Consider the following 14,849-nt stretch of genomic DNA (forward strand, 5'->3'; position numbering starts at 1 on the left):
CATTTCCTTAGTACAGTTGTTAGGATTACATGTTATAAATTTAATGGCTGCTATTTTACATTCCCAGAGATTGAGACTTGGGTGTTATAGCAAACTCTGATGATAGGTTGCTTATCATGTGAAATGTGGCGATCTTAAAGCCTTGCTTATAGTGCCTTATATATACCTTACTCTGTGTGTTAATAATCTTTTCTCTTTAGCTTTCATTTCCTTGTATTCCTATACTATAAGGTAATTAAAAAACATTTTCCTTAAAGGAATCTCAAAGGAATTCTGTTTTCATGTAAACTTTGTTGTTGCTCAAGGTTACTGATATCTAAATACAAAACCAAAATTACTCTGTATAAAACCTTGAACTCATTTTTAAAATGCATGTTACTATTACAATAATATTACAAAAACAGTGAAACATTGTTTATTTTCATATTCTCTTTTGAATACTTTGCCTTTTTTTTTTCCTCTTAAAACTGGGGTAGGGCAAAAGCAAGATGGCAAAGAGAAGCCAGGAAGTTTCATGAACTCTCCAGTTTTCCTCAGCAACAACTTTAAATCAAGTCTCTGAACAGACTCTAGAGTAATGGGACCTACAAAGAGAGTTTTCCAGCTTCACATAGCTTAGAAGGACTTCAGGAAAGGTCAATCTCATTTGGGTAAAAGAGGAGCACAGCCTAACCCAGTGCAGATGATATCCAGGCAAGGCAATGTGCAGGTGTAAGTCACAGCACAGATCAGCAACCCAGACCTCTGACTGGCTCGCATGGACAGTAGCACAGCAGACCAATGGTGGAGCCTCCAGCCCAGCTTAGAAGGCAAATTACCAGTCCCAGAAACTAGGCAATAGCAGGTGCAACAAGGTCAGGTTATCCCAGTACCCAAAACTAGTGACCCTACACAAGAAGTTTGGGGATATGTCCTCTACATCTTAGGAACATACTTCAATTTTGAAAGTCATGAAATAGGCCAGAAAAAAAAAGTTGAAACAAAAAAGCTTTCTATAGAAAGCTACTATAGAAAGGGAAAATCAAAACACCAGCTCAGAAGCAGGTAAAATGCCTACATAAAAAATCTCATTGGGGGATATGAATTGGTCTCAAACCCAAAAAAAGTTTTTAGAAGTGCTCAAAGAGGATTTTAAAAGTCAAATAAGCGAAATAGAAGAAAATTGGGAAAAGAAATGAAGTATATGAGAGAAAGTTACAGCTTGGAGAAGGAAGTACAAAAATTGACTAAAGCAAACGATTTGTAAACGTATTCAGTTGGTCAAATGCAAAAAAAAAAATCCACTGAAGTAATGGAAAAGGAGGTACAAAAGAAAGCTGAAGAAAATCATACCTTAAAAATAAAGTTGGGCAAATGGAAGCTAAGGACTTTGTGAAACAACAAGAATAAGTAGAACAAAATGAGAATAAAAAACTAGAATTCAGTGCAAACTACCTCATTGGGAAAGAACTGAACTGGAAAATAGATCCAGGAGAGAGAATTTAAGAATTATTGGACTACTTACAGAGAAGTATAGAAAAGGGAAAAAAAGGGGAGGGAATGGAGAGAGGAGAGGACAGAAGGGGAAAGGGAAAAGAAAACGAAGGAGAGTTTCTGTGAGATGATGGTCAGAAGCAAAATTGGTGATAGACAGAATGAAAGAAAGAAAAGAGTATAAATAAGAAAAAGTAGCATGGAGGGAAATGGATAACTTGTAATCATAAATGTGAATGTGATGAACTCTCTCATAAAATGGAATCAGGTAATAGAGGGGATTAAAATCCAGAATCTTCAATGTATTGTTTACAAGAAACCCATTTGAAGCAATGGGATATACACAAGAGGAAAGATAAAAGGGTGAAGCAGAATATGTTAATAGTACAGGTTAAGTAAAAGTAGGGGTAGCAATCCTGATCTCAGACAAAACAAAAGCAAAAAAAAAAAATCTTAAGAGAGAAAAGGAAATTATCTTGCTAAAAAGGTATCATAGATAATAAAGTAATATCAATACTAAACACAATATGTACCAAGTGGCATAGCATGTAAATCCTTTTTTTTTTTTTTTTTTTTTTTTTTTTAACGTATTTATTCCCCATCCAAGTTCACACTTTAGGAGATTACTCTTGGGATCTGCAATTGCTCTTATGGTATTTAAAACCAAATTAAGGATTTGGACAAAGGTAGAGATGGAAGGCGACATTGAGCTTGGGTTTGGAGGACAGAAACAATATATTGGATGATCTTTACATGCAACATTGTGATTAAATATAGTGAAATGAAAGCGTATTAGGTTAAATGCATGGTCTTGCATTTGGGTATAAAAAATCAGCCTTGGGGCAGCTAGGTGGATACAGTGCCAGCCCTGAAGTTGGGAGAACCTGAATTCACATCTGGTCTCAGACACTTAACAATTCCCAGCTATGTGACCCTGGGCAAGTAACTTTATCCCCAATTTCCTGAGCAAAAAAAATAAATAAATAAAATCAACCTCACAATTATAAAATTAAAAGGACATAGTTATTAATTATCTTGAAAAAAGATCTGGGATCTGAGTGGGCTGCAAGTTCAATGAGTCAGCAATGGATTAAGATAGGGCTGAATTTATGCCAATGGAAAGGTGACATTTCCGAAATCTTTTGCCATCCTAAGAGCTCACCTGGAGTCTTGGATTCAGTTCTGGCCACCATGGTTTCATATGGACACATATTTACTCCTTCAGAAGAGAGCTAGTGGCATGGTGAAGAGCCTTGGGACATGGTAACTGTCTTCAAGTATTTGGTGATTGAGGTTAAAAGGAGACTGATTTAAGCTCTAAGTCAGGAAGAACTTCCCAAAGATGAAATGTTTTCCAAAGCCAGAAGTGATCTTGAGAGGTGGTGGTAGGTTTTCCTAGTATCTGGATTCTTAGAAGAGAAGTTATAGGAAGAAATAGCAAAACAATATTAGTGTAGGAACTTGACCTCCCCCTCTCAAAATTAAATAAATGTAACCACAAAATAAGCAAAAAAGGTGGTGAATAAAATTTTATAAAAGTTGATATGTCTATGATAGTAGTCTGTGATAGACCACTGGAAAAAATTGAATGGGGATAGAAAGGAATAAACATTTTCCTCCACTCAATATGGTATGTATACAAGTTTTTACCTTGTTAGAACATTAAAAATCTTATAATAAAATGCAGAAAAGTAAAAATATTGACTACATCCTTTTTAGATCATGATGTAATAAACACTATATGCAGTAAAGGACTATGACTGAAAACTAACTGGAAATTTAATCTCAACCCTAAAGAATGAGTGGTTCAAACAACAAATCATATAAACAACCAATAATTTTATTCAAAGAATGATAATAATGAGACAGCATACCAAAACTGGCATGCAGCGATAGATGTTCTTAAGGGAAGTTTCATATCTCATACATGAATAAAATAGTGAAAGATTTGGAGATTGTTGAATTGGACATACAACCAAAAAAAGCAAGAAAAAAACAAATTTAAAATCCCCTCTTAAATAAATTAGAAATTCTGAAATTCAAAGAAGAGATTAATAAATTGAAAGTAGGAAAATTGCTGAACTTATAAATAAAACTAAGAGCGGGTTTAAGGAGGGGAAAGCCAATGAAATAGATAAATCTTTAGTTGATTTTTTAAAAAAGCAGAAAGAAGAAAACCAAATTACCATAATCAAAAATGAAGAGTAAATTCACCACTGATAAAGATTATTATTTTAATAATTACAATCTATTTTACCCAATTGTATAACAGTAAATCTGACATTCTAAATAAAATGGATGAACATTTACAAAAATATAAATTGCCCAGATTAACAAGAGGAAATAAACTACCCCAATTTATTTTATTTTATTTTATTATATTTTAATTAAATAACTTTTTATTGACAGAACCCATGCCAGGGTAATTTTTTACAATATTATCCCTTCCACTCACTTATGTTCCGATTTTTCCCCTCCCTCCCTCCACCCTCCATTGACAGTGGCTGGTTCTCATACCCACCCAAGGCATCCAACACATTCCAGTCTGCCATTCAAAAGTCTCTCACTGTACTGCTTTCTGAAAGTCCTCTGCAAACCAGTCAGGTAAATCTCTTACTCACAACTGAAGCTTCCGTTTCTACATTCTCTCAGCCAGTCAGAAATTTTATTTTCTCCATGTGTACAGCACTAGGAAGTACACTATGTTTTTAAGAAAGCATTCAAGAGGCATTACACTCTTAATTCCAGAATCAAACACAGATTATGGGCTGGGCATGTGTTGGCACACCCAGCCATGTCTGATCCAAGCCCAGTACACCTCTTTGTATCATCTTCATTCCCAAATTCAAGATGAGTCTAATCTCACCTGTGTTGTTAATTTAATTCTTTCCCCTCTAGTCCTCAATTTCTCTATCTTTACAGGGATAAATTTAATCTTGTGGGCCTTGTCCCTTTTCATATTAAAAAAAATTCCACGATTCCCTTTCCTTCCCAACTCCCTTTCAAGAGAGAGGCTCTGAAGAAAGGAACAGGGGATGAGGCTCGAAGGCATCAGAAGTTGGCAAAAGATAGTGTCAAAAATGCTAAGTTTGGTGAGAAAGAAGGTAGGTGGGAGGAGATGTGGAATTGGAAAAGAATTGGGGGATGGAATAGACTATCTGGTTGATTTATTGACAGGCCCTTAAAAGAGCAAGATCAAAGAAGTTGGGAGAACATGGAGTGTGTATCCAAAATACATCTCATTGGTTACCTCCTATGTTTCTAATTTAGAGCTGATATCCCCACAGTTAGGCCCTTATTCCTTATTCCTATATTCTTTTTGTTTGTTTGTTTTGTTTTTTATTAAATAACTTTTTATTGACAGAACCCATGCCAGTGTAATTTTTTACATTATCCCTTGCACTCACTTCTGTTCCGATTTTTCCCTTCCCTCCCTCTGCCCTCTCCCCAAAGATGGCAAGCAGTCCTATACATGTTAAATAGATTACAGTAGATCTTGGATACAATATACGTGTGCAGAACCAAACAGTTTTCTTGCTGCTCAGGGAGAATTGGATTTAGAAGGTATAAATAACCTGGGAAGAACAACAAAAATGCAAGCAGTTTACATTCATTTCCTAGTGTTCTTTCTTTGGGTGTAGCTGCTTTTGTCCATCCTTGATCTTAGATCTTGTCTTTGTTGAAGAAATCCACTTCCATCAGAATACATCCTCATACAGTATCGCTGTTGAGGTATATAATGATTTCCTGGTTCTGCTCATTTCTCTCAGCATCAGTTCATGTAAGTCTCGCCAATCCTCTCTGTATTTGTCCTGCTGGTCATTTCTTACAGAACAATAATATTCCATAACATTCATATACCATAATTTACTCAACCATTCTCCAATTGGTCTTTACCCCAATTTAGAAAAAAACAAATTAAAGAAGCCATTAGTGAACCCAAGAAAAAAAAATTCTGCAGGGCCAGATACCAAACAGATATCAAACAATTCCAGTACTGTGTAAATTACTTGAAAAATTGGGCAAAGAAAGAGTTCTTCAAATTCTTTTTTTGACACAAGTGTGTTGCTGATATCTAAACCAGAAAGGGCCAAAACACAGTATTGATAGATTAATCTCCTTAATTAATATTGATGTGAAATTTTAAAATAAAAAATTAATAAAGAGATTGTAGCAATGTATCATCAGGATAAAACACTGTGACCAGTTGGGATTTATACCAGGAATGAAGTACTGGTTCCGTAGTAGAAAAACTATCAGCATAGTGGACCAAATCAGTACCTCTCAATAAATGCAGAAAAGCCTTTGATGAAATATAGTACCCATTCCTATTCAAAACAAAACAAAACAGCACCATAGGAATAAATGGAGTTTTCCTTAAAATGATAAGCAGTATTTATCTCGCTATCTAAAACCATTAGCAGTCATTAATATGTAATAGAAATAAATTAGAAGCCTTCCCAATAAGACCAGTGGTGAAGCAAGAATGTCTGTTACCACCTCTATTCAATGTAGTATTAGAAATGTTAGTTTTAGCAGTAACAGAGGAAAAACAAATTGAAGGAAATAGAATAGGCAATGTCAAAGGATATGAACAAGCAGTTTTCATAGTTTTAATTTAAGAAAATAAAGCTACCTATGATAATATAAAAAAGTTCCAAATCACTATTGATTAGAGAAATTTAAATTAAAATAACTCTGAGGTACCTCTCGTAATGTATTGTTATTGGAGTTATGAACTGATCCAATCATTTTGGAGTGCAATTTGGAACCGTGCCCAAAGGGTATAAAACTGAATATCCTTTGATCCAAGTTTGGATCCTAAACAAATAATTTTCAAAAAAGATAAAAGGACCCACATGTACAAAATGTTTATAGCAACTCTCTTTGTAATGGCAAAGAATTGGAAATCAAGGGGGTGGCCATCAATTGCAGAATGGCTGAACAAATTGTGGTTTATGAATGTAATGGAATACTCTTATTTTATAAGAAATGAATAGTGGGCAGATTTCAGAAAAAAATGGAAGGATTTATATTAACTGATGCTTAGTGAAATGAGCAGAATCCAGGAGGACATTGTACATAGTAACAGCAATGTGCCAATAGTCAATTTTGGTAGACTTGGCTCTTCCAAGCAATAAAGTTCTCTGACAGTTTCAAATGGCAAATGACTCCCAATTTTTTTTTTTCTGTAAAATATGAAATAGCTTTCTCAGCTGAGAGGATGCCAGAAAGGAAAACCAGGAGAGGGGTGAGTAGGGATAAAAAGAGCTCTTTTGGAAAAACTGTGGAGAACAGCATAGTGAGTTGATAAGGAAAATAAAGATTGATTTTTAATAGCATTGAATGCCTAATTGAGGTTATATAATCCCAACATTTTTCATTGAATAGAATATATGAAATTGTATTTCATATATTGCCTCAAGTTTGCAGCGAATTCAGACAGAAGGGTTTGGGATTTTTTTCTTTCTTTCTTTTTTTTTAATCTCCAATTGAATAGACATTTTCTCTTCATAATTGTTGTAAAATCATTCCATTTTCTTTTATTTTTGTGCTGGTTTTAAAATACATAGATAATTGATTTTGCTTGAAATTAATGATAGTATATGTAGTATGAAATGTGAATCAAATACTGTTTTACATATTCTTCTTTTCAGTGAAAAATATGAGAAAAATTTGTTCAGTCTCTTGACTTATTTGATAACCTTGTATTTATATAAAGTACTAGTCTTTCAAATGTATTTTGCCTTTAATTTCCAATTCTCTATGATTTAGTGTGTTCCATTGAATTGCTTTTCATTTTTTCTTTGTCTCCTCCTGCTCCTTTATGCACTGTTATGCACTTGGGCATATATGTCCCACTGGTTGGAAGATGTTATCTTTTTGAGTTCTGGTTCTGAAGTTGGAGGAACTGAATCTAAATCCTACCTCTTCACACATTATTTATGTGAATTTAGACAAATCGCTTGATCTACTTGGGCCTCAATTTCTCCCTTTGTAAAAAGAGGCAGTTAGATTAGATGGCAGTGAGGTCCCTATCAGTTTTTAAATCTGAGCTTGTGAGTTTTCTAGTGGTTTAGATTGCAATCCATTTATGTTATTTCATCCCATGCTAGTTTTACATATATTCTTCCATATATCTTCTACAGAGGAAATTAACCTAATATTAGATGTCTTTCTCTTGGTTTTGTAAAATTCTGTGGGTACCAATGTAATTTAGGATATGTACTTAAATATTCTTTACCCTTGTTATTTGTTTTACTTATCTAAAATTGGAGTTCTCAGGCTGCTTTATGTTTATGATATATTACACTGTCTTTATCAGTAATAGTTTTTTTTTAAAATCTACAAGTTTGGTTATTTGGAATTAATAGGGTTCAAGAGTCACAAATATGGTTGACCGGAAAACTTTTATTGTCAATTAACATTTCTTAAATACTTACTATATGCTAATTATTGTAGTACAAAAAGAGGCAAAATATAGTTCCTGTTCTCAAGGAGCTCAGAATCTACTAAGAGTCGATCAAATATGGACTACAAAACTATTTACAGAATAAATAAGAAATAATTAATTGAATTAGTTGGAAAAGAAGTTGGGCAGATAGATATTTGTAGCAAATTTTTCTGATTAAAGGTATGAAATGTATGTATGGGAAATTTATAATAGATTTTAAGAACAAATGCTTAGGCACACTACTATTCTGCACCTTCTCTAAAAATTATTGTTTACTTTTTATATTAATGGAAAAAAATTTGAGTTCTGAATTTTTCCTATCTCTCCTCCATTTGTTGTGAAGACAAAAAACTTGATATCGATTATACATCTGCAGCTTTGCAAAACATATTCACATTAACAACTCTTTCTTGAGCAGGATAGCATTTTTTATCATAAGACCTTCCATAAGGCAGATCAGTAGTAGTGGTCACAATTCATCATATATAGTAGTGCTATTACTATACTATACTATACTATAGCATATAGTATTATCCTGGTTTTGTTCATTTCACTTTTCATCAATTCATATAAGTATCTCATCACAACAGACAATTAGTTTAACCATTTCTCAAATGATGAGCATCCTCTCAATTTCCAATTCTTTGCCACTACAAAAGGAGCTGCTGTAACTATTTTGTACATATAGGTTCTTTTCCTTTTTCTTTGGGATACAGATCTAGTAATGGTATTGCTGATTAAAAGAGTATGCACTTTTTATACTCCTTTAGAATAGTTGTAAATTGTTCATAATAGTTGGACCATTTCACAATTCCACCAACAAGGCATTAATATCCCAGTTTTTCCAAATCTGCAATATTAATATTTTCATTTTCCCTTGTATTAGCCAATTTGATAGATATAATGTGGTACTTCAAGCTGTTTTAATTTTCATTTCTCTAATCAATACTGATTTAGAACAGATCTAATAAATGGGACTGCTATTTGTAGTATTGTGACTCTATACATTTAAGAAACAAGGCCTTGCAGATAAATTTAATGTAAAAAAATTTTTCCCCACTCTCCTGCTTTTCTTTTAATCTTGACTGTTGTATTGGTTTTGTTTGTGCAAAATTTTTTTTAGTGATTTTTGATTTCTTGAAATATATTTGAGATTTTTCTAAAAATCCTGGTTTTGAAGAAGTATGATAATTGTGTGCTTTGTCTCATGAAATCCTTGAATTCTTTTTGGTCTGTTGTGGTTTTCAAAAATTTCATTTTTAAATTAAGGTGAACTAATTTCTAAGTCACTCATTTTATGTCTTTATTTCATCTAGATAGTCATATAAGTCCTTGTGGAAAAAAATCCATTTTTTTAATTTGAGTTTTTATTGTTAATTCCTACTTTTAGAGGATTGCTAAATCTAGAGTAATTTTTGAAACTGATCAGTGTTTTCTTTGATCAACTCATCTTTATAGATTTAATTCCTGAATTAGATCTTTGTGTTCAGGGCAGGCTCTTTTCCTTTCTGTGTTTTTAGGTAAAGTAGGAGGTCAAATTGTCCTTGATCTTTACTAAGATCTTGGATTTCTGTTCTGACCCTTACTTTCCTATCGCCTAATCTTGGAGATTTAGAGCCCTCTCTGGGATGTGTCTCTAAAAAGAGTCTTAAGCGACTTTTTGTGTCCTTGGGTCTTTCTGATTACCTTTCTGATTCTTTTGGGAAATCCTCTGCTCTTGCCTACCTCTGGGCATCTCAAATTTTTCCAGCATAAAAACATCTACCTGTCTCTAGCTTGTAAAGCCTAGATAGGGGCAAGCATGGCAGAGAAGAGCCTTTCCTATTGCCCTAGGGCTTCTAATTAATTTTTATATTTTTGTATTGTGCAAGTCACTGTTAAAGTTAGTCACAGTTAAAGTTAAAGAAGTCACAGTAGTTTTTTCATTTGATTTATTGCTCATTTAGTATTTGACCTACTGGGAATTTGAGTGTTTTGTTAGAAGAGTTGTAAATTCTAGGAAGTCTGCCTCTTATTCAAGTAGTCATCTTGTCAGGAAGTCCTTTTTTATTTCTATTAAAGATTTATTTTTAAAAATCATATAATTATTCTTAACTACTTTAGCAAATTCAGCTTTTTTTTTTAAATGAAACTATGTTGGTGTTGTATCAGTAACAGAGTGAAATTAGATATTGGAGAAAGTGTTTGTGTTGGTATAAAAAAATTCAAATTAATGTTCTCATTTTGTATATGAAGCATAGTAATGCTTAATGAATTTTGATTTTCACTATCTACCTTTTCCTCTACAGCCTCATGATTTTGATGAATGCCGATTTGATATTAGTGTAAATGATAGTGTCTGGTATCTAAGAGCTCAGGATCCAGATCATAGACAACAATGGATAGATGCTATTGAACAACACAAGGTATGAGTCTTTATTGTTTTTATATTGGGAAGATTAATAATAGAGAAGGATAAAGAAACCTCTTAACTTTAGAAGATATTAAATTACAGATTTTTTTTGAGGGGGTTGAAAATTATTGAAGTAAAAAGTATACCTTATTTGATATAATAGATATGTCCTAAAAACTTGTGTGTAACTTAATTTTTACAGTGGAAAATTAATTTAAATTTCTAAAATTCAGGGCAAGTGCTATGATGAAGAATTGGTAAAGTTAACATTTGTTTAGCAGAGCAACATTTTGTACATCTTTCTTTCTTTGGATTTTTGTTTTGAGTACGTTTAGGGGGTACTAAAGTACACTTTAGTGAAATTATCTCAAAATTGCAGTAGAAGAGAGAGTGTGAGTATATATTCTGTAACTATCTTAGGCCAGGAGTTTTAGACCTTTTTATATTTTATGGACTTTATTGGCAGACTTTTGAAGTTTTTGGATTTTTTGGAATAATGTTTTTAAATGCATAAAATAAAATAGAGTGAAAAACGAAACCAATCACATTGAAATATGATTCTTGAAATATATATTTTTTAAAGACCATGGATTTCAAGTTAATCCCTGTCTGATCAGTTAGTATTTGTTAAGTTATTAAGTTAAACTTAATATCTAAAGGTGAAATCAAATCATTCAAGTATTAAATTCCTTCTGTATGCCAGGTGCCAAGGGAGGCATTAAAAATAGAAGTACAAATAATGAAACAAAACCTATTTTCAAGGAATTTACATTCTTAATGGTGGAAAACATACATAAGAAAATATATTCAGCACAAATATAAATTGAACACATATATAAGAAGTAGCTGTGTATATACACATATAAATGTATATGTGTATATACATATATAGTGATTTTAAACTCGGTAATAGTAGTTGAGGGAATCTGTATAAGTTAGTGCTTCTTAAAGAGAAAGGTTTTTTAAAGTAGAGATAAAGGAGTACATTCCAGGAATGAGGGATGGCCTGAAAAAAGATGTCAAAGTAGAATGTAGGATTTTGGTAGAACTTAATGGGAAGAAGAGAGAATAAAACCCATGATACTGTAAAGGTAGTGTGGGACAAAGTTGTAAAGCTAAAGAGGAGTAAGTAAATTATATTATGAGGCGTAGGGTATATTCAGGGAAGACTGATAGCTCTGGGGTCAGGGCTACTTTATATTGTTACCCAGAGGCAATTGGAAGCCACCAAATTTTGAGTAAAGGAATTATGTAGTCAGTTTTGTGAGGAAAGTCACTCTCGCAACAAACAGTGTATAAACATACAAATGTATATATATTTATATAAGATAGATTGGTATGAGAAGTCAACATTAGGAGATTGAGTTACAGAGACCAGTTGCTATAATCTGGGTTAGAGATGGTGATAGCCTATATTAAAGTGTGAATGAAAAAAAAATACATTGCTAAAGGTGTACTGAAGTCAGAAACCAGATATTTGGTTTTGTAATTTGTAGGTCAGCTTTCACCAATTAAGTGGAAATTCAACTTAAATATTATGTCTGAGGATCCTCTTACTGGCTTATTGAATGATAATAGGATAGGGAATAATGGGGGGGAACTTTAAATTTCATGTTACTCTATATTAAAATAATTTTTTATTATTTCTATCTATTTGTTCTTGTTCCTCTTGGTTGGTTCACAGAGATACAATAAGAATCTTGCTTAATTATTAGGCCAGAAAAAAAAAAGGAAAAATTGGCCTGTTATAAGTAGTTTCTTTGTAATATTGATCATGTTTCTTTTTCCTTTTGTTAATCATAAAACTTTTCTTAGGCCAGTGGAAAACTAGGTAAATATTTCCTGCTTTTTTATAATGTTTATGCAAAAGTATTTGTGAGATGGTAGACTTTTTTTTTTTTTTTTTAACATTTTGTTAGGTGTCTAGAAAATTATCAAACTAAAGAAACAGAAACTATTTTTCTTTAATTAAAGATTAGTTACTTTGGGGTTAAATTTTGTAGAATGTTGTAAGCCAAAGTGAAGAAAACTGACTTTTATTTATTGTATACAAGAATTTTTACTTGACATATCCTGTCAGCAAATCTTTCCTAAATTTTATTTTAAAGCTTCAAAAGTGTTTTTTAAAGCTTTTATTTACTTTTATTTTTTTAATAGCCTTTTATTTACAGGTTATATGCATGGGTAACTTTACAGCATTAACAATTGCCAAACCTCTTGTTCCAATTTTTCACCTCTTACCCTCCACTCCCTCCCCCAGATGGCAGGATCACCAGTAGATGTTAAATATATTAAAATATAAATTAGATACACAATAAGTATACATGACCAAACCATTATTTTGCTGTACAAAAAGAATCAGACTCTGAAATATTGTACAATTAGCTTGTGAAGGAAATCAAAAATGCAGGTGGGCATAAATATAGGGATTGGGAATTCAATGTAATGGTTTTTAGTCATCACCCAGAGTTCTTTGGCTGGGTATAGTTAGTTCAGTTCATTACTGCTCCATTGGAAATGATTTGGTTGATCTCGTTGCTGAGGATGGCCAGGTCCATCAGAACTGGTCATCATATAGTATTGCTGTTGAAGTATATAATGATCTCCTGGTCCTGCTCATTTTACTCAGCATCAGTTCATGTAAGTCTCTCCAGGCCTTTCTGAAATCATCCTGTTGGTCATTTCTTACAGAGCAATAATATTCCATAATATTCATATACCACAATTTATTCAGCCATTCTCCAACTGATGGGCATCCGCTCAATTTCCAGTTTCTAGCCACTACAAAAAGGGCTGCCACAAACATTCCTGCACATACAGGTCCCTTTCCCTTCTTTATAATCTCTTTGGGATATAAGCCCAGCAGTAACACTGCTGGATCAAAGGGTATGCACAGTTTGATAACTTTTTGAGCATAGTTCCAAACTACTCTCCAGAATGGTTGGATTCGTTCACAACTCCACCAACAATGCATCAATGTCCCAGTTTTCCCACATCCCCTCCAACAATCATCATTATTTTTTCCTGTCATCTTAGCCAATCTGACAGGTGTGTAGTGGTATCTTAGAGTTGTCTTAATTTGCATTTCTCTGATTAATAATGACATGGAGCATCTTTTCATATGACTAGAAATAGTTTCAATTTCTTCATCTGAGAATTGTCTGTTTTTATCCTATCTTATCCTATGTATCTTATCCTAGTAGGTAGTCCAATGCATGTTAAATATGTTAAAAATACATGTTAAATCCATGTAAAGGTATACATATTTATACAGTTATCTTGCTGAACAAGAAAAATGAGATCAAGAAGGAAGAAAAAGAAAAACTGAGAAAGAAAACAAAATGCAAGCAAATAACAGAGAGAGTGAAAATGCTATGTTGTGATCCACATTGTGTTCCCAAGTCCTCTGGTTGTAGATGGTTCTCTCTTCATCACAACATAATTGAAACTGTCCTGAATCAGCTCATTGTTGAAAAGAGCCATGTCCATCAGAATTGATTATCATGTAATCTTGTTGCTGTGTATAATGATCTCCTGGTTCTTCTCATTTCACTTGGCATCAGTTCATGTAAGTCTCCCCAAGCCTCTCTTAAATCATCCTGCTGGTGGTTTCTTATAGAACAATAATATTCTATAGCCTTAATATACCATCATTTATTCAGCTATTCTGCAATTGATGGGCATCTACTCAGTTTCCAGTTTCTTGTGACTACAAGGAGGGCTGCCACAAACATTTTTGCACATGTGGGTCCCTTTCCCTCCTTTAAGATCTCTTTAGGATATAATCTCAGTAGAAACATTGCTGGGTCAAAGGGTATGCACACTTTGATAGCTAAGAGAATCAACTAAGAAACTATTAGAAGCAACCCACAACTTTAGCAAAGTTGCAGGATGCAAAATAAATCCACATAAATCATTAGCATTCTTATACATCACTAACAAAATCCAACAGCAAGAGATACAAAGAGAAATTCCATTTAAAATAATTGTTGATAATATAAAATATTTGGCAATCTGTCTGCCAAGGGAAAGTCAGGAACTATCTAACTACAAAACACTTTCCACACAAATAAAGTCAAATCTAAGCAATTGGAAAAATATCAAGTGCCCGTGGATAGGTCGGGTGAACATAATCAGAGTGTGACAGAACTATCCCATGAGTTTTTAAATTATACTCATAACCATGAAGAAAGACAAGATGTAATGACCTCCTGTTTCACTTTTTATTCATCTAACTAGAAGCACTAGCCTTGTTTTTGATGAGATTTTGATGGGCCCACTTTGTGAGTAGTGCTTAAAAAGAATAGACATAGGAATCTGAGATATGATAGTCACCGAGGAAGAACTGGATGAAGAGACTGATTGAAGGAGGAACTGAAAAACATTTTCACATGCATACATGCATGGAGATAACAATACAAGGTGACTAAGGAATTAAAAATAATCTTTAAAAAAAAAAACTGTGAAGCCACAAAAGGATACAAGAAGAGACAGATGTCTGTTTTATCTACTTCTATTTCTCCTATATTA

The 14,849-nt window shown here is 33.1% G+C and overlaps 1 protein-coding gene across 2 annotated transcripts in view; it reads left to right on the forward strand.

Moving 5' to 3' along the window:
* The window catches only part of CERT1 (ceramide transporter 1), a 130,003-nt gene that overhangs the window by 12,694 nt on the left and 102,460 nt on the right, over positions 1-14,849 (forward strand). For both annotated transcript variants that reach the window (XM_031966363.1, XM_031966357.1), the window contains exon 3: positions 10,216-10,332. In XM_031966363.1, coding sequence (XP_031822223.1) covers positions 10,216-10,332 — 117 coding nt within the window. The remainder of the gene's footprint in view (positions 1-10,215; positions 10,333-14,849) is intronic.

This window comes from Sarcophilus harrisii, chromosome 1 (genome assembly GCF_902635505.1).
Source record: "Sarcophilus harrisii chromosome 1, mSarHar1.11, whole genome shotgun sequence".
Taxonomy (NCBI): Eukaryota; Metazoa; Chordata; class Mammalia; order Dasyuromorphia; family Dasyuridae; genus Sarcophilus; species Sarcophilus harrisii.